The 20,060-nt window shown below is 36.4% G+C and overlaps 1 protein-coding gene and 1 pseudogene across 11 annotated transcripts in view; both read right to left on the reverse strand.

Annotated features, from left to right (window-relative positions):
* The window catches only part of Tenm2 (teneurin transmembrane protein 2), a 1,248,268-nt gene that overhangs the window by 887,040 nt on the left and 341,168 nt on the right, over positions 1 to 20,060 (reverse strand). For all 11 annotated transcript variants that reach the window (XM_087194517.1, XM_087194513.1, XM_087194515.1 and 8 more), the window contains exon 3: positions 7,632 to 7,933. In XM_087194517.1, the coding sequence (XP_087050643.1) occupies positions 7,632 to 7,857 (226 nt within the window). In that variant the 5' untranslated portion in view covers positions 7,858 to 7,933. The remainder of the gene's footprint in view (positions 1 to 7,631; positions 7,934 to 20,060) is intronic.
* On the reverse strand, positions 19,615 to 19,682 carry LOC147822966 (U4 spliceosomal RNA; annotated as a pseudogene).

Here is a 20,060-nt window from a genome sequence, read left to right on the forward strand (position 1 = left end):
TGGCTTGCTAAAGACATACTTCCTAACTTACCTTCCTGGCCATATTGTTTCCCTCTGACATTCTCCATAAACTGATGCCAGCATTATTTTCTGGAAATGCCTTCATGACTCAGATTCTCCCTACCAATCTATCTCACCTGTCTCTATTCCTCATTCAATTAACCTCAACTTTTAAAAAAAATATTTGGTACAACAAGCTTTGTCACCTCAGGACATTTGCATATGCTCTACTGTTATGGTTTAGATCTAAGCTGTCCTCCCAAAGTCTCATGTGTTTGGAAGAATATTGGATCATGGAGATATGATGCTCATCAGTGGATTCATCTATTGATGAAGTCAGTAGCTAAATATGCTCTTAGGAAGTGGGGCCTGGGTGGAGGTGGGTCGCTGGGGGTGTCATCTGAAAGGATGTATTCTTGTCTCTGGCTCCTTTCTCTTCTCTCTGCTTCCTAGTCTCTCTGGTTTGAACAGCTTTTCTCTACCATCCCCTTCCACCATCCCATTTCTGTCTTGGAGCTGGCCAACCATAGACTAGAAGCACAAGTGAGAAAACCCTCTCCTCCTTGAAGTAGTGGGTGTGGAGTATTCTGCTCCAGCAATGCAAAAGTGACGAAGACATATACCTTTTACCTGAATATGCTCTAGCTAGATCGACGGCCCACCTCCTTGACTTGCAAGTATATGCAAGGATGTCATGATTTTTGGTAAGCTAACCCTCAGACATAATTTCAGTTCTGATGTCTCTTCAAAGACATCCAATGTTTTTCTATTTATAGTGTTTATTATACTATACCCAGTTACTTGTCATTATATCTTGCCTCTTTAATATTGCCAAGCTTTGTGAGGTTAGATACCATGCATACCTCATTCTCTGTTGTATTCTACAACTTACAGTTGCCTTATAAGAACCTCCAAAATATTTTGGAACTAATTTGAAGGCAGTACCAAAAGTAGAGCAGTGTTTTAGAAACTCAAAACAAGTCACGATATACAAAACATGCCAATGGAAAACCTTAAAGAAGGATGAGATTTAAAAAAGGAATAAGTTGTTCCATGTTGAAGTGTTAGAAGCTTCCCATGGAATGGGAAAAGTGGACACAAAATTAATGAAGCAGGAATAATAGGCATGGTTTGGTTTACAGCAATATATAGAACCAAGAAAGAAAAGAATCTTAGGACACTACCTAAAATGCTTACATTTTACATTTGTGACTCCATTTTGTAATCTGGGGAAATAAAAAATGAAAACAGATTTCATGGGGAATGGAATTAACTTTGCTACTTGAATACTAAAGAAGAAATATTCCAACAGGCATTAGGAAAGTACAAGCAGAGCTTGGAAAGATGATATACAAGTGGTCTTATTTATTTATTTATTTTTTGTACCCAGGATCAAACTCAGGACTTTGCACTTGCGAGGCAGGCGGTGGAACCACTGAGCTAAATCCCCGGCCCCAAGTAGACTTATTTTTTAGCATCACTGGTATGGGAATACCTGTATCAGATTTGTCAGTAATTTTTATGGACTTCTGAATGAATGTGTCTTTTCTGTAGGAATGTATTTCACCAGCCTAAGGAGGGACGCATTCTGAGGTATGTCCATGTACAGCAGAGGCTTAAATTCAAGATATGGCCAACATAAGTCACAGAACGACAGAAATAATCATTAGCACATATCACACACTGGGCCTATCTGCATCTTCCTTCCTTTCCAGTGTTCTACTGAAGATGAGGAGGAAAAGAATAAAACAAAACAAAATCCATTTTCCAATATGAGAGGGGAGGAGAATATGAGAGTAGGGTTATCAACCAACATCTCCAAATATATTTATCTGGGGCATAAAACCTTTTAAAGATAATGAGAAACAAGGGAAGGCAAGCCTGAGGACAGATGGTTTGCTAGATTTTCTATAGATATCACCTAAAACATCTTTTTGCACAAGCTAATTTGAGGTGGGCTACTAGGCCTTATGAATAGCAGTGTTCTAAAGAAAGTACCATGAAGGACTGAGGACTACAGGGTAAAGTCTACAGAATTACCACTGAAAACGAGCAGGGAACAGAAGAGTCAAAGATAGATACAAATAATTGAAGGGTTTAACATTTAATTGTTGCCTAGTAGCTAAAACTATTGAAAAATATTTATATGCTCCTAAAAGGGTAATGAATAGCAACACTGAAATAGAGATAACATTGACTCTCAAAATCACATGGCCTTCAGATCACTTACAGGTGAAATGATGACAATGGATTAATTTTCATCCAGGATTATATGGATTAAGTCTTCCCTTAAATAAACTTATTCCTAAAATATATATTTATTTACATGACATGGAATTCACAGTTCTAAAAATTTTCTGTATCCAGTGACATTACCTTGGAGCACTTTTCTAGCCTATTTTTTTTCACTCGTAAAATGGTCTGACTAGCAACTCTTTCGCGGTGTGTTGGCATCAGCTGACAGTTTCTAGATGGTATCTTTCATTTCTTTCTAAAAATAGAGAAATAATGCATGAATTATGTTCATCTTTTGGAGCAAAAGGTATAGGGAATCAGACATACTTTATGAAAACCTGAAAAAGAATTCTGAGTTGGAAGATGTCAGAGTTTTTGCAATTCATGGAAATCAATTCCAAGGGAAAACGATTTCTGTGAGGGTTGGAGAGCAGCTGATCTCCACTTTTGCTAGTAATAAAATTAAAATGGCAATAATTATAATTACCAACACTAGCATTTATTCATCATTCACCAAAAGAAAGATGAGGTCCATAGTATGATAAATTGATAACTGAAAGGATTCCAATAACAATAGGTGGAGAGAACTTTTACAGATGGAGAAAAATGAGACCTAGTCTATGTTCTAGAATTTGATGTAGGTCACACTGATAGTACTTATCAGCACTATCATATGCACAAAATTCAACCCCTCTACTATATGCTTCTTATAAGAAAGAATGAGGATTTAAGTTGGCCAGCAAGAATATCAGAGGTTACGTAGAGCTCTAAGGTTATAAATTCTCCTTTTCAAAAGATTTTTTTCAAGCAACAAGTCAACCAAAGACTAAGAGGCACTACTTTATTCTCAGCTGAATTATGAAAAGAAGTCTTATGAAGAGGCAAGAGAATTGAAAGCAATTTTCTCAAAGTACATTTCATCCAAATATTAATGGAATTTTTCAACTTCACTAAAACCTAAAAGTTGTCCTTTGTAAGCAAATTAGAGTGGTGGTTTTCAACCCAGACCCTTTATAACTGTTGTTTGGGTATAGTAAAAACATTAACTGTTTTGAGACAATTATGAAAAGAAATATTTACAGGTTTCCAAAGTATTTCAACAATCAATACAAACCATACTTTATCTAGCTTACTAGTGGTTCATGAGTTTTCCTTTCTTTAACATGGGCTAAATTTGTACTATGTGAAATTTGTTGCCAAAAGCTATTGTAAAAGTCCTAGGAGAAAGGATGAGTTTATGAAGTCCCCAAACCAAACTTAGCCTAAAATGTGTCTATGTGGTATATTTGCATATTTTAAAAGCACAACAAAGAGTCATATAATTTATTTCTGTGCTCTAACTGACTGAGAGAACTAATGCAAGCATACTTTCAGAAATCCAATCTTCCCTTCAATTCTTTCTTCAACCTTGACCCAAAAAGACAGCAAAAAAATTCAATCTCAGCCCCCTCTTAAGAGACTTGAAGTACTACCTGGAAAGAAGGGCTCTTTGAGGAATGAGGAGCCTGGCTGAACTCTCTGGCCCACTGAGCTTCAGCACAGAAACCAACCAGTTCTGCTTATCTGAGCAATATCATTTAGATAGTGACACCTTGCTGGGTTAGTTAGTGTTCCAGGTTGAGAGGTTGTGCAAAAGGTAAAGACTACAGGGAAGGGCAGAGAATCAGTGCTGACAGCCAAGGAGAGATTCCTGCCCTAGGAACTTTTTCTACAGGAGTGGTTGGTAGAGAGGTGATGCAGGAAGGAATTATTCTAGGGAGGAATTATTCTGGAGTGGCTGTGGAATGCAGAGAATTGATGATAGGAGGAAGATAAATCAGCAAGGTTGATGGCAGTACACATTATAGTTTCAATCAATGTTAGTGCCTACAGTACCTATTATAAGTCTTGAAAAGTGAACTTTATAGGCTCCTCCTAGACTCGAGTAAGGGTTTGGTGATTTGTTTTTGGTTTGTTTACTCATTTATTAAGGGAGTAATCAACACACTGGTGTAAAACACAGCTGTTGAAAGTAATTCCCTTGCTTTGAAACCTGTTTCCACCTTTTCTGGCCTTACATAATTTAGAATGTTACTATATTCTTTTGTTATTATTATTGTTGTTCAATAGAACTAAAAACTATGTACAAATCTAAGCAGTACCCAGTAAATGTTAGTATTCTTTTGTTATTACTGTTGTTTAATATAACTAAAAACTACCAGTCCTGGTGAGTCACAGAGTGCAAACCAAAGTCATAGGTAAAGAAATATGCAAAAGGTAAATTCTTGTCTAACTTCAGGCTCCTAATCCACAAGAGAACACTGCATATCACACTGTTCTGCATCCTAACTCAAGGTCCAACAGAATAAGCTTGTGCACCCTACCTGGGAACCTGGCCGACCTCCATTACTCAGAGCCGCTTCTATTTCAAAGGATGGACTGGGCCTTGCTCTGATCAGGTATCAGCCTACTGCTCACTTTTGTCAGGTGCATTAACTCTCAGACCACGAGGCTGTTATTCCGTGTGAGATTAGTCATTTACTAATTACTAATTATTCCTGTGGCCACAGATTTAAGGTCAGCGGTTCTCTCCCTTCACACCAGGGGGTTCCAGCATAATAGAGGCCAGGCAGGTGATTTGCATAGTCTCTACTTAGGAGAAGAGGTCACTATAAGAGAAGGTAGAGGAGGATTCTGGGCTGAAAGCAAACAAAGTCTTCACAATTTGAAGGAGCATTTACAACCTTCTCATGGGAATACCTGGTCGGTCCATTTCTCCTGCTGGGAAATGCAGGTTCTTTCTTTTGATACTTCTGCAGGCCAGGCGGGCGAGCCCACAAGGTTGGGCTCTGGCCCCCACATCCGTTTACTGGCTGACAGTTCTTTTCTACTCTGACCAGCTAGAGAGCCATCCAACTGTGTTTGCCAAACTTGCTTATATGTGAGAAGCATGTTTGTTTTATGATCAGTGTCTTGGGTTTTAAATAAGAATACTGCAGGAGATGATCCTGCTATGATCCTTGTTAATGTACCTCTAGCCTAATAAGTACTAAGATGATCCTGCTCTTTGATTTCATGAATAAGAAAATAAAATGAGAAATGCATGACATTTAAAAAAAATTATTGTTATTACTCCGTGTAAGATTTATTTTAACCCTCTCTGTAGTGGCTCAGTTTCAAGTTGCACGTGCTGCTTGCCAGATTGTATCTCCTGTTCCTCCCCTCTTTAAATATGTGCTTATTTACTTCCTGCAGAGTTCAATTTTAGAACCTATCAAAGTAGATCCACTCAGACTCTGACTACATTTTCATGCATAAATTCATAGATGTCTTCAGAAGGAATTGCACTTGCATATGCAAATACTTTCCAATGCCTTTTCATTTCTACTTTTGGACTGCACAGTTTTTAATTCATGCAAACACATTACACAAACAAATATGGGCTCAATAACAACACGCGGCATGTGTGAATTGTTAATTGCAAAGCTATGAGTCTGATATGGCCAAGCAACTTCCATTATTATCAATGGAGGGGAACAAGATTAAACAGGAAGAATAAAGGTATATTTGAAAACAAAATGCAGCACTTGGTTTCATTTTCTGTAAATATTAATAAGGAAAAAGGTGACAGGCCAATCCACAATTCAACAATAATCTAGAATCCACAGCTTGGTGCACAATGATCCAGAAGTCAGGATGAGCCTTTAATGAGACTTGGGAGGAAAAGTGTGTATTTCAGGACAGAATCACGAGAAACACAAATGTATGCAGCAACACTGCAAATGACACAAAAACTGCAGCAAAAGATGAAAAGCTTTCAACCATGTTGGACGTGCATCCCCTACCAAAATATCAGAGTCTCATCTTCCTGAAACTGATGGAAATAACAGGGGTCCAATTTCTTCATATTGAAAATTTAAGTATTCTCTTCATTAATTAAGTCATGATTTTTTTCCCCCAATTTTCACTACCTGTAACAAGGGGTCAGGTGAGAACTTAAGGGAGTAAACTACATATTGAAATCACTCACAGATTAAAAGTATTGGATCCAGAATATGTTCCCAGCAGCTCCTGCCCCTTTTTTCTATTAGAGGAGGATCGGTATAAAAATAGTTTCTTGCAAGGGTCTACAATGGCAAAGATAACATCATTTTAACTGTTTCTCTGTTGATTTTTCTCAAAATTCTGTTAACTATAAAAGGAAGAACTAGGATAAAATGGGAATGTGTAAACATGCTTTTAGAAAACCCTCCAAATTATAGATTTATAAATTTTAGTCTTTATGCTAATGTGTGTGCAAGATATGTGTGTGTATGTGTGTATATGTGTGTGTATGTATAGGTGTTCTCTAAAGTAAAAGTCATTTCAGAATTTAAAATGGTAAGAAATCAGGAATGGAATTCCAAGGTATTATCTCATTACAAATTAAACTCCTTGCAACACTGGCTGCCAAGGGCATAGAATAAGAAATAAAGAAGCAGTGTTATAAAACAAATGGTGCAATAACCTAGCAGGTCTCGACCCTAGGTGCCAGCAGAGTAACCCTCCCCAGTGTATTCACTGCAGCTTGAGCACTGACTTCTATTTCTGCTGCCCCATTTATGTGAACTGCACACAAGGCGAGGCAAGGCTGGTGCTCAAAGTGCAATACAGGGAGTTTGTGAATGAACTTCATCACTCTGCCTCCCAGAAATCCTTTGCTTTAGTCCACATGCAGAGGCATTGACAGTAAACCCTGGATAACAGAATTCTTCATGGATACTGGACATGAGGAAAATGGCAATTGTTAGTGCCTTTGAGAAAAATATTCTTCTCCCAAGAGAAATCATAACAGTATAATGAAAGTCAGGCCTGGGGAAAATAGGAGAGAGAACTATATCAATGTAATTGGATAGTAACATGTGCATGCCCAACTATACTCTAAAATATAAGATAGATATAGGTAGATAAATAGATGCATAGATAGATAATCTCAGATATCTTTTAAGGATTACACACCATTTCTGACAAGCTCATTTCCTGAAATTGGAGGCTTGTGAATGGGATTCAAGAGAAGAGTTTAAAAACCACAGGTAATCTCATGTTCCTCTGAAGGAAGTTGACTATCATCTCAGAAATACCTGTTATCGAGCCCTGGGTCTGCTCTATGTTACACTTGTTAAAACACACCTGACAGGTCTCCAAAAAACAAACACCAAATTGTTGAAGAATTCAGTGTCCAGGATAAAAGATGCATCTCTGTCGTATCTGTAGGAGTTGGGTATGGTAAAAGGGATTATTCCCCTAAAAGAAAGTCTTATAAGGCAACTGCTTGCCAATACGCCTTAGCCCTGGATTCCACCAACCTCCATCATCAGGATGCGACAGGGCAAGTCAGGAAGGTGATATGAGCCAGTCAGCAGGGCAAATCGACTCACCTTGCCTGGGAAACTCATCTGACTCTCGGTGAACGAGCTCTGTGACTCGGTTTCCGTAGTGTATCCTGCTGTCGTGGTCATAGGCCTTCAGCGTCTCACTGGAGCTGTACGACTTCTGCGTGGGGACGCGGCAGTCTTCGCTATCCAGGGAAGAGCTTGTGTAGCGACACTCTTTGCCACATCGCCCTCTGGTCAAAGAGCGGTGCCGCCGGTCCTTCACATCCATTATTTCAGATCGGGCAGAAAAGCTGCTGCTTGGAGAAAAGTCAGGCCTCAGTTTTGGCACTTGTCACTTTGCCCACCTAAAAAAACATCAAAGAAAAAAACCAAGACTGTGATAATAGGAAATGTTGTCTTTAATTCTGACTCAAATGGAAGCACAGAAAAGCAAGCTTGGTTAGCCCTGCATAATGTCTTTTGCAAAAGCTTAATGTGTATTTAAACAATCAGTCTAAATAGAAGAACTCGATACAGTAAATTAATTTTGTTGCTGTTTAATTTAATAGATTTAGGCGAAAAGTAATAGCAAAAAACCTCTCATCTTTTGATTATCTATAGATGATAGGATAATTCTGTCACTCTAATGGAAGATCCTGTTATAAAGTAGTTCAAAGGCAAAATGATTTTATCCTTCTTTAATTACATTCTTTCTTATTGTTTTTTTCTCTAAAAGAGCTTAAGAGAAAAGAAATAGCAAAAGAAAGAAAAGGAAAGAAAAAGCATAGTGCTACATACATGAGGCACAGATATGTGCCTTTATGCTTCACAAGGGTACCAAGTCATTTAGCTACCGTGAAATGGCATGAGTGAGTCTGCAGAACAATAATATAAGGCAACATTGATATGCAAATCATCTTCCTCCAGTTTCTTTAATGAGCCTCCAGTAAACTCCCAGTCACTGTTCTCTCCTTTGCAAATCTGTGTCTGGACACACATAGTCACTTCTTGCTAGTCACCTATCAACAAGAGACCTTATTGACAAAAGGTCCAATTGACACAACAACCTGCTCACAATCTAAGCCCACACTAGCCCCTTCATTGGTAGGACACCCAAGGCACACAAGAAAAAATAAGGAAGAGCTCTGAATACAATAGGTAAGTGGGTGGGCAGAAAATGCTCTAATATATAAACTGGCAACCAAAGAGTCCTACAGCCTGTCATTTGATACCCTTGGCCTGGAAATGTATGCCAAACGTCACTCAGAAAACACCAGCCTTCTGCCTAGCAAATAACAACAAAAAATGCTTAGGCGCCTCCATGTTCCAAATGATAGGCTCTTATTGATTTCATTTGCCAGGCAAAATAGCATACACCACAGGGCCAGGGCCTGGACAGAATGGACAAACACAAATTTTAATTAAAATGCAAAATACAACCCAGAGCCAGGGTAATGATTTTTCTCCATGCTACTGTTGCTCACTGGCTCCTCAATATGTAGGGAAATTCTGGGGGATCAGATCTGCCTGTAGTTCTGAATCTCTCTACCTTTCCTTGGCCATTGGCTACACTGCAATGGGATGTCTGCACTCTGAAGAGTTAGCCCATATGCACACAAATGTGGGAGGCATTGGACCCCAGACACCAGAAGTCAAGGGTTTCCTCCCCTGTCTTTCTACACTAAGGGACCTTTCTGGATCTCTGGGACCCTCCTAATCTATTTATATGCTTTCTCACATACTACCCATACTGTAATTGTGGAAAATTTCATTTGACAATTGGCAATAAAACAAGGTACTCCTATTATAAACTCCAAGCTCAGGTGTGCTGCTGTCATAGTCACTTAGGGAAAACAAAACTCTCCTGTCCTTTACCACTACTGATGAAGCATGGTGACAAGCACCTTTGAGAGGCACCAGTCAAGACCCCAGGACCTTCTTGGAGAACAAAAATAATGTTGGCATGGAAGCTTCTTCGGTTGCACAGTCAGTTCAACTGCCTTCACATTATTGCAATTTCCAAATGCCAAAAATCCTTGTTCCTAGTTTCCAACATAGGGTTTCAATGTTTTAGAATCCATTTTATAGACTATTTGAGCACATGGCCATTGAGGTCTAGGTGGGATGCCATTCCCATGGCCACTGACTAGATAGCACCTTTGTCAGAATTATTTCTGGACTTTCTTTTTTTGTTTTCTTTCTTTCTTTCTTTCTTTCTTTCTTTCTTTCTTTCTTTCTTTCTTTCTTTCTTTCTTTCTTTCTTTCTTTCTTTCTTTCTTTCTTCCTCTCTTTCCATTCCTTCCTTCCTTCCTTCCTTCTCTCTCTCTCTCTCTCTCTCTCTGTCTCTCTCTCTCTCTTTCTTTCTTTCTTTCTTTGTACCAGGGATTGAACTCAGGACTTTGTGCTTGTGAGGCAGGTAGTGGCACCACTGAACTACATACATCCCCAGCCTTATTTCTGGGCTTTCTAACTTTAAAAATAATAGTATGTACTTTGTGGTTTATTTTTTAATAAAAGTTTAAAAACAGATATTGTAATAAACTTCCCAGACTTGATAAGAGTTATTTTTAATTCTGTTTAATTTTTTCTTCTTAATTAAGTAGGTATAGAATTATGAAAGACAGATCTAAAACAAACAAAATATAAATCCTCCAAATTCATGGTTCTAATTGTAAATCTCAGCACTTAAACTATGTACTGATAAAACAAGACCTTCAGCACCTGCTGGAAGAATACAAGATTGTTTGTACCAACAAGGAAGAGTCACAGGTGTTTCACAAGGGCTTAGTGTTATAAATTTATTTTATGATTTGCCTCTGTCTGGCTGCACCACCAGCTTTTACTTTTTAATATCATCAGTTCCTGACTGTTGAAATCTTATCTCCTCTAATTTGAATTGTGCTTAGAAAAATAGGCAGAATTTCTGCCAGTGTGTGTCTGGGTGTATGTGCATGAGCTTTAGTTTTTAAATCATCCTCAGAATAAGAGCCTAAAGGCTTATTACCTATTAATAAAGTACAAGAACTTTAGTGCTTGGATATTTTGACATCCACTTTCATTGTCTAGGGATCTTTCCCTGATAAATTCCTCTTTCTGGGCTCCGCTCTTGTTAGTTAAATTTGTCAGCAGTGTCACCTCTGGATAAGTGATGGAAATTTACATATAACTGGGTAAAAATTGACAAATCTTAGTCAGAGAAACCTAATTTCTTGAGGAGCTAGGCAGAATTCACAGACTGTTAGCAAACAGACATTTTTATATTTAGCCTGGAACATATTAAAAAATTGCCAACATTAAAAATGGCAAAAGAGAAAAATTTACATTAAAATCTAGATCCCTTATTTACAGTTACAAAATAAATCAGTCTAGAAATTTCTGCTTCTAAAAAGAGGAAAAAATACGTCTATTCCATCTATTCTGGAAGCAAAATACTCTTCTCACATGGTACAGATAAAATATCTGTGCATTGTCCATAAACATATATGTGTATATAAATATATTTATATAGAGAGACAGTCTACAAGATGAAAAGAAGAGGTGGACCAACTAGGGATGCGAGGAGCTGAAGAGAAATACAGTGGTGCATTTTGTAGAGTTTCTTCTTTTCTCGTCTTAAATATCCCAGACTTGGAACCAAAGGAGTCGGCAACCTAGGAACATGGCAAGCCACAGACAAGGAAAGCAAGCCTCCTCCAGTCAAAGGCCTATAAAAACTATCCCTTACTAAGGGAAGATACATTTAGATATCAGCTACTCTACTCCAGCTAAACAGCACAGGAATCAAATAATGGCCCCATCCCTATCTGCATCAGCAAAGGCCAAGTGGGAAGTTCACACAGTACTTCCGTGCCAATGAGGTAGTTCAATTTTAGCCAGAACACTTGCAGAGAGAGCTGAAAAGGGAGGCAGGGCTTTCATTCCTTCCAGGAAACAATAAAGCCCCCTTCCTCATAAGGAACCTGGTCTTCTCCCTCCTTCAAGTCACTAACCAGGTGCCCTCCTTTTCTCCAAGAGTGGTATAGAAAAACATCTAACAGAGAGGCAGGTGTTTCACTATCTTCCTGGAGAAATGAGCCCACCCTCTAAGTCCTCGGTAATAACAATGAATGCCAGTGGGGAGCAATTCTGTGCCTAACAACACAGTTCTGTGCCTACTACCCAGAAAGTTACCAGCACAGGTCTAGTGGGAGCCAGAACCTTCATATCTATATCATCAATACCCACTGAGCAGCTAAGAAGAATACCTGACAGTAATGAAGGGGGGGTCTCTCTTTCCTCAGCAGAACAGTGTGAGAAGAAATAAAATTGAACCAAGTCTTAAAAGATGATGGTCAAATATCCATGTTTCAATCAAAAAATCCTCCTTATATAAAGAAACTAGAAGATCTTAAACTCAATGAAAAAGGCAATGAATAGATGCCAACATGTCAATGACAAAGATGTTAGAATTAACTCATGCACATTTTAAAGCAGCCATAGTGAAATTAGTTCAACAAGCAATTAAGAACACACTTGAAACAAATAAAATATAGAAACTATCATTAAAAATAGAAATTGTCAATTTCTCAGTAGAAATTTTAGAAATGCAAATTTAAAAATCTTAACAAATAAGCTCAATAGTAAAATGCAGACACCAGGATAGAATGAAGAAAATTAAAAGTTTCCCAATAGAAATTAACTAATACATACGAGTAAAAATACTGAAAGTGAAATAGAAAAAGGAAAGAACAGAGGATAGGACACCTATAAAATACTAATAAAATACTCAATACTCATGTCATTTGAGTCCCAGGAAGGGAAAGAAAGAAAATGCAAAAGTGCTGAGAAAATAGCTGAGTAGATCCTAAATTTGCAAAAGATATACAAGTACACACTCAAAAAGCTGAATGAATTCCAAACTGGACGAACCTGAGTATACGTATCAAAACATATCATAGTCAACTTTAACAAACTAAAAACAAACAAACGAAAATCTTAAAAGCTGTAAATAGGGAAGGGTGGAGGGAGTGAAGGGAGGAAAGGGAATGGGGAAAAAACAAGAACCAAGATACATCACGTACAGGTACAAGTACCCAATGATAAATGTAAATGTATTGTATACCTAAAAGGTATGAATTAAAAAATTTAAGGAAAAAAAAGCAGTAAAAATTATCTTGGGTGGAAAGCCATTTGAATGAAAATTTTCTGGAAGCCAGAACAAAATAAATAAACATTTTTCAGGGGTTAATAAAGAAGGGCCTTCAAACTATAACTTTATATCCAGTGAAAATGTCCCTTTGGAATGAAAGAGAAATCAAGAAATTCTACGATGAAGGAAAATTATGAAAAGTTGTTACCAGGAAAGTTATTTTAAAATGGACTAAACAGTTCTCTAAACAGAAAAGGAACAATTGAAGGAGGAACTCTGAAATACCAAGAAGGAAGAAAAAACATGATAAATATATGGACATCTGCAATGGACATTTTTCCTTTTGAATTTTCAGAATTATTTTTATAGTTGATAAAAAGTGTAAGAATATGACACTCTCTGATGTGATTCTAATATGTAGAGGACATTCTTAAGGAATTATAAGTAGAAGAGTTTTTATTTTTATTTTTTATTTTAAAATTAATTTTATTGGTACATTTTATTGGTACATTTTAGGTATACAGTTCATTTACATTTATCATGGGGTGTTTGTACCTGTACATGCTATGTCTTGGTTCTTATTTTTTTCCCCATTACCTGTGCGCCCTTCACCCCCTCCACCCTTCCCTATTTACATAGATTTCATTTCCATTTTTTGTTTCTTTTCTTATAGTTTTTCCTTTCCCTCTTTTCCTTTCCCCTTCTCCTCCCTTCACTCCTTCATCTTTGGACCTTTTTTCCTATTTCAAATTATCAATTATTCATTTTAATCATTTTAACTAGAACAGAGTTTTTAAATGGAGCTAAAATTTCCACACTTCACTCTAGTTGATATAAGCATAAACATAGTAGACTCTGATATATTTGTATAATATAATGAATTTAAAACAATATAAAAAAATCCATTATCACTATAGATAAATTAAGATGCACCCTAAAGATATAAATTACCCACAAGAAAACAGAAAAAATAAAATAAATGAAAAACATAGGAGAATAAACAGAAAACAACAACAGAAAAATAAAAGCCCAGACTTAAACCCTAAGATAGCAATAATTATACTAAATGTAAATGGTCTCAGAAAAGCAATTAACAGGACAGAGACCAGCAAAATAATTTTTAAAAATTCTAACTCTATATTGCCAATAACACTAATTTTAAATATAACTAGGCATGTTGAAATTAAAACTAAAAAAATTAATGTACAAAATATAGATATATCTGTTATCTCATATTAATATGAGATAAAGTATGTGAAGTCAAAGAAAAATCACCAGAGCCACAAGAAATATATATATGATCAATTTTTCATTATATACTCAATTTTCATTTCATATATACATGATCAATATAATGATATATATATGAACATATATATGATCAATTTTCCAAGAAGTCATGGTGATTCTAAGTATGAATGAGTAAATTTTTAGAAAAGAGACCAGCAAAAGAGCAAAATATGTGAAAGCAAAATACCATTGAAACAAAACAAAAGAAAAACTAATTCACAGTAATAGTCTGAAGTTTTGATACCTGAGTCCTCTGAATTGATCGATCATCTGGATCGAAAAGTCAATAGTGACAAAAGAACTCATTAACACCATCAGCCAGCAGGGGCTAATCAGCATTTACAGAACCTCTCCCTAAAAAGATGATTATATCTCCTTCTAAAGTGACTAGGGCATATATATCAAATTAGAGCATATAGGGGCCGGGGATTTAGCTCAGTGGTTCCAGCACCTGCCTCGCAGGGCAAGGACCTGAGTTCGATCCCCGGTACCAAAAAAAAAAAAAAAAAGAAAAAAAGATGTTTAAATTAGAGCATATCCTGCAATATAAAACAAATCTAAAAATTTAAATGGCATTGAGATCATAAAAATTATATTCTGTGATAACAAAGGAACCAAAGTAGAATCAATAACAAAGATAAGAAAATCTCCAAACACTTGCAAACTAAAGAACATCCCTCTAAGTAATGCACAGGTCAAAGAAATACTCTCAAGGGAAATTAACATATATATTAAAGTGAATGAAAATGAAAATACCACACATCAAAATTTGTGGGACAAAGTTAAAACAGTGACAAGAGGGAAGTTCACAGAATTAAAAATATACACCGGAAAACAGGAGGTCTCATATCAATAATCTAAACTTCCACTCCAAAGACTATGAAAAACATATTAAGAAAAAGATATACCCAAAGCTAGAAGAAATGCAATAATAAAGAGAAGTCAAAATCAATAAAATTGAAAAAAGAGAAACAATAGAGAAAAGCAATGAAACACAGTTGTTTCTTTGAAAAGATTAGTAGAAGTGACAAGCTTCTAGCAACTCTGACAAAGAGCGAATACAAGAATAAATTACCATTATGAGAAATGAAGCAAAGGATATTGCCATAAGCCCTGACAACACCAACAAAATACCTAGAGAACCCTCAAATAGATCTACACACATGGCTTTGACAACTATATGAAATGGGCTAGTTGGTCAAAATACTCAAATTGTAACAACTTATTCTATATGGAAGAGACAACTTGGTTAACCTCACAGCTATTAATGATATCTAAATTATAATTATACAACTCACAAAAATAGATCCAGATGCTTTCATTAATTCTACCAATTATTCTTACTTATTAAAATATTGGTACATTTTAGGTATAAATTATATTGGTACATTTTAAGTATACATTATGGTCACATTCGTCGTTGGGAATTTGTACCTGTACATGATGTATCTTGGTTATAATTTTTTCTCCAACCCCTTCCCTCCCTTCAACTCTTCCACCAATCCCTATTTACAAAAATGTTGTTTCCATTTTTTTCCTTCTTTTCTCATTTCTTTCTTTCCCTTCTTTCTTTTCCAGTGCCCCCCACCCTAGTCCCCCCTTCCCTTTGAACATTTTCTTCCTATTTCACAGTATCTATTATACATTTTGGTCCTCATTTACACCTTCAGTTTCTCACACCAGAGAAATAATTCGGTACTTACACTACCAAATTTTTAAGAAAATATTAACACCAATTTATTTTATAAATTTTTCAGAAATTTGAAGATGAGGAAACACTTTCTAAATCATTTTATGAAACTACTACTACTACCCTAATGCCAAACTGGAGAAATACAGTGAAAGAAAGGAAGAAAGAAGGAAGAGAGAAAAGAAAAAAGAAAGGAGAAAAAGAAAACTAAAGACCAATATCCCCCATGAATATATATGTAAACACTTTATGTTAGCAAATAGAATTCAGTAATATATGAAAAACATTATACACTATTACCAAAAAGGACTTATCTTGGACATAAAATTCTAGCTTCATATTTAGAGACCAATAAATGTAATCCATCATATTAACAAACTAAAGAATTTTAATCACATAATAATATGTATCAATGCAAAAAAAAGCATCTGGCAAAAGTCCACATCTACTTGTGATTAAAAAAAAAACTGTTAGGAAAATAAGAAAAAGGAAACTTCCTCAAACCGATAAAGAATATTAACAAAAACCTTGTAGCTAACATTATTCTTAGTACAATATTGAAAGAACATTTGTCCCCTAAAATTGGAAACAAAAAAGAATGTCTGCTCTCACTAGTCCTTAATATGGTGCTGGAAATTTTGGAATGCAGTAACACAAGAAATAAAAATAAAAGGAATACAGATAAGAAAGACAAAAAACTGTCCCTATTTACAAGTGCCATGATTATATATATACAATACCTCAAGGAAGCTATAAGAAAACTCCTGGAACTAGCATAAGTGAGTTTTCTGAAGGCATAGGATACAAGATAAATATGCTAGAAACCAACTACATTGCAATAGCAAAAGACACAAAATATCATTTAACAGACTAGGACATACAAATGCAAATAAGCAGATAATAACTTGTTCCTCATCAGCCATGAGAGAAATGCAAATGAATATGACACTGAGGAGTCTGCGTACTGATTTCCACAGTAGTTGTACTAGTTTATATACCCACTAACAGTGTAAAAGGGTACCCTCCTCCTGAAACCTCTCCAGCATTTGTTACTATTTGATTTCTTGATGATGACCATTCATTCTGGAGTAAGATTGAATCTCAGTGTTGTTTGAATTTGCTTTTTTCTTTTTTTTTAATTAATTTTTTTATTTTAAAATTTAATTTTATTGGTACATTTTAGTTATACAATATAATGACATTCATCATTGGAAATGTGCACCTTTACAGAATCTCTCTTGGTTTTTATTTTTTCCCCATTCCCCTGCCCTCCCTTCAACCCCTCCACCCCTCCCTATTTACAAAGACTTTGTTTCCATTTTTTCATTTTCTCATATTAATCCCATTCCCTTCTTTCCTTTCTCCTGCCCCTCCCACTTCCCCTTCCCCTTTGCCCCTTTTCTTCCTATTTCACATTACCTATTATACCGTTTAGTCCTTATTTATACTTTCAGTTTCTCACACCAGAGAAACTATTTGGAATTTACACATGTGTGTCCTATTTATTTCACTTAAGAGTATCACCTCAATGTGCATCCATTTAGCTATAAATATCTCTAATTTCTCATTTTTTATGGCTGAGGAGTACTCTATTTGTTTTTAAAAACAAACAAACCACATTTTCTTTATCCAGTCTCCAGTTGATGGGCATTTGGGCTGTTTCCAAGTTTTAGCTATTACAAACTGTGCTACTAAGAACATGGGTGCACATATCACTGTGGTATGATTCTTTAAATTCTTCAAGGAAGATCCCCAGCAGGGGAATAGCAGGGTCAAATGGGACCTCCAGTCCTAATTCTTTGAGGTATCTCCATACTGATTTCCATAGTGGTTGCACCAGCCGACACTCCCGCCAGCAGTGGAGCAATATTTCTGTTTCCATACAGCCCCTCCAGCAGTTAGAGAAAAGAAACAAATCACATACAAAGGAAAGCCCATCAGAATCACAGCAGACTTCCAGATGATGCAAACTGTCAAGGCAAGAAGAGCTTGGAGTGACATATTTCAAGCCCTAAAGGAAAACAGCCTCTAACCCAGATTGATCCTGAAAAACTATCTTTCAAAATTGATGGAGAAATAAAATACTTTCATGACAAAGAGCACCTTAGGAACTTCATGAATACCAAAGCAGCACTCCAAAAAATTTTACACAATATCCTAGGAAAAGACAATGAGGATCACAACCCCAGGAAGCCCAGGGGAATGAATCCATCAGGCAGGACAAGAAATTAAATGCAAAGGGGGAGAATCCAACAAAAGGAAAATGTCATGACAATGATAAGTCAATATGTATCAGTTATAACTATCAATGTTAATGGTCTCAATTCACCAATCAAAAGAAATAGACTGGTAGAATGCGTCAAGAAGCAAGATCCAACAATATGCTGCATAGAAGAAACATGCTTAATTCAAAAAGAAACTCATAGGGCTGGGGATTTAGCTCAGTGGTTTTGCCACCTGCTGCGCAAGCGCAAGGACCCGAGTTCAATCCCCAGTACCAAAAAAAAAAAAAAGAAAAGAAATTCATAGACTGAAAGTTAAAGGGTGGAAAACAATACTCCATGCAACAGGAACCGGCCCCCCCCAAAAAAGGAGGAGTAGCTATCCTCTTTCCAGATCAAGTGGATTTAAAACCAACACTGATTATGAGAGACAAAGAAGGACACTGCATCCTTGTAAAGGGAACAATCCAAGAGGAAGAGATGACAATCATAAATATATATGCACCAAACACTAGGGCACCCAACTACGTAAAACAAATACTAAGGGACATGAAAAATTAAATAAGCACTAACACAATAGTAGTGGGGGACCTCAATACCCCACTGTCACAAATAGATCAACCAGACAAAAAATAAGCAGCAAAATACTAGAACTCAATTAAACTCTTGAACAAATGAACTTAATAGATGTTTATAGAGTGTTTCACCCCACAAAATCAGAATACACATTGTTTTCAAATGCACACGGGTCGTTCTCCAAAATAGACCACATACTCACTCAAAGAACATATTTAAAAGGAATTGAAGTTATCCCCTGTATAGTATCAGACCATATTGTGATAAAATTGGAGATCGATAGCAAAAGAAACCACAAGAATTTCATAAGCACATGGAAATTGAACAACAAACTTCTGAATAACCAATGGGTCACAGAGGAAATTAAAAAAGAAATCATACAGCACCTTCAATTACATAACAATGACAACACATCAGAATCTATGAATTTGCTTTTTTCTAATGACCAGTGATGTTGTGCATTTCTTCATCTATTTATTAGCCATTTATACTTCTATGAAATGCCTATTCATTTCGCTTGCCTCTTTTTTGATTGGGTCTTTTATTTTAGGGGGGAGTCTAATATTTTTTAGTTCTTTGTATGTTCTATGTGAGTCCTCCATCTGAGGAATCACTGACAAATATGTTTTTCCCATCTTGTAGGTTATCTTTTTGTTTTTTGTTTTTGTTTTTTTTGGTACCGGGGATTGAACTCGGGTCCTTGTGCTTGCGAGGCAGGCGGCAAAACCACTGAGCTAAATCCCCTGCCCTTGTAGGTTATCTTTTTACTGTGTTCACTGCTTCTTTTGTTGTGCAGAAGCTTTGTAAATTTAATATGATCCCATTTGTTTATTCTCAGAACTATTTCCTGTGAAACTGGTGTTCTGTTCAGAAAGTTCTTGCCTATGACTTTGAGAGTTTTGCCTATCTTGTCTTCCAGCAGATTAAATATTTCTGGTTTAACATTTAATTCTTTGATCCATTTTGATTTTAGTTTAGTGCATGGCTAGAGATATGGGTCTAGATTCAATCTTCTGCATGTGGGTAGCCAGTTTTTCCAATACCATTTATTAAAGAGGCTGTCTTTGCTTCAGTGTGTGTTTTGGGCCCTTTGTCAAAGATCAAATAGCTGAATTTGCTTGGAGTTGTTTCTGCCTCCTCTATTCTATTAGCAATAATCGCGCCTCGGATAAACCTCATTGGCTACGACATTGCCACTGTGCAAAGCTATGCCTCTTCTATTCTGCTCCATTGATCCTTGTGTTTGCTTCTGGCCATTACTATGCTCTTTTTATCACTGTAGCTTTAGTCATATAACTTGAATTTGGAATTGTGATATCTTGCCCTTTGCTCTTTTTAACCAGGATCATTTTTGCTATTGTGGGTGTCTTCTGGTTCCACACAAATTTTAGGATTGTTTTCTCCAGTTCTGTGAATGCTGTTGAAATTTTGATTGAGATTGCATTAAATCTATGTATCAACTTTGGAAGTGTGGCCATTTTCATTGTATTGGTCCTGCCTATGCAGGATCAGGGGATATCATTCCATTTTCTGATGTTCTCTTCAATTTCCTTTTTTGGATTACTGCAGTTTTCATTGAAGAGGTC

This window comes from Heterocephalus glaber, unplaced genomic scaffold, assembly GCF_053883595.1.
Source record: "Heterocephalus glaber isolate CG9 unplaced genomic scaffold, H.glaber_assembly_v1.0 deba00001606, whole genome shotgun sequence".
NCBI lineage: Eukaryota > Metazoa > Chordata > Mammalia > Rodentia > Bathyergidae > Heterocephalus > Heterocephalus glaber.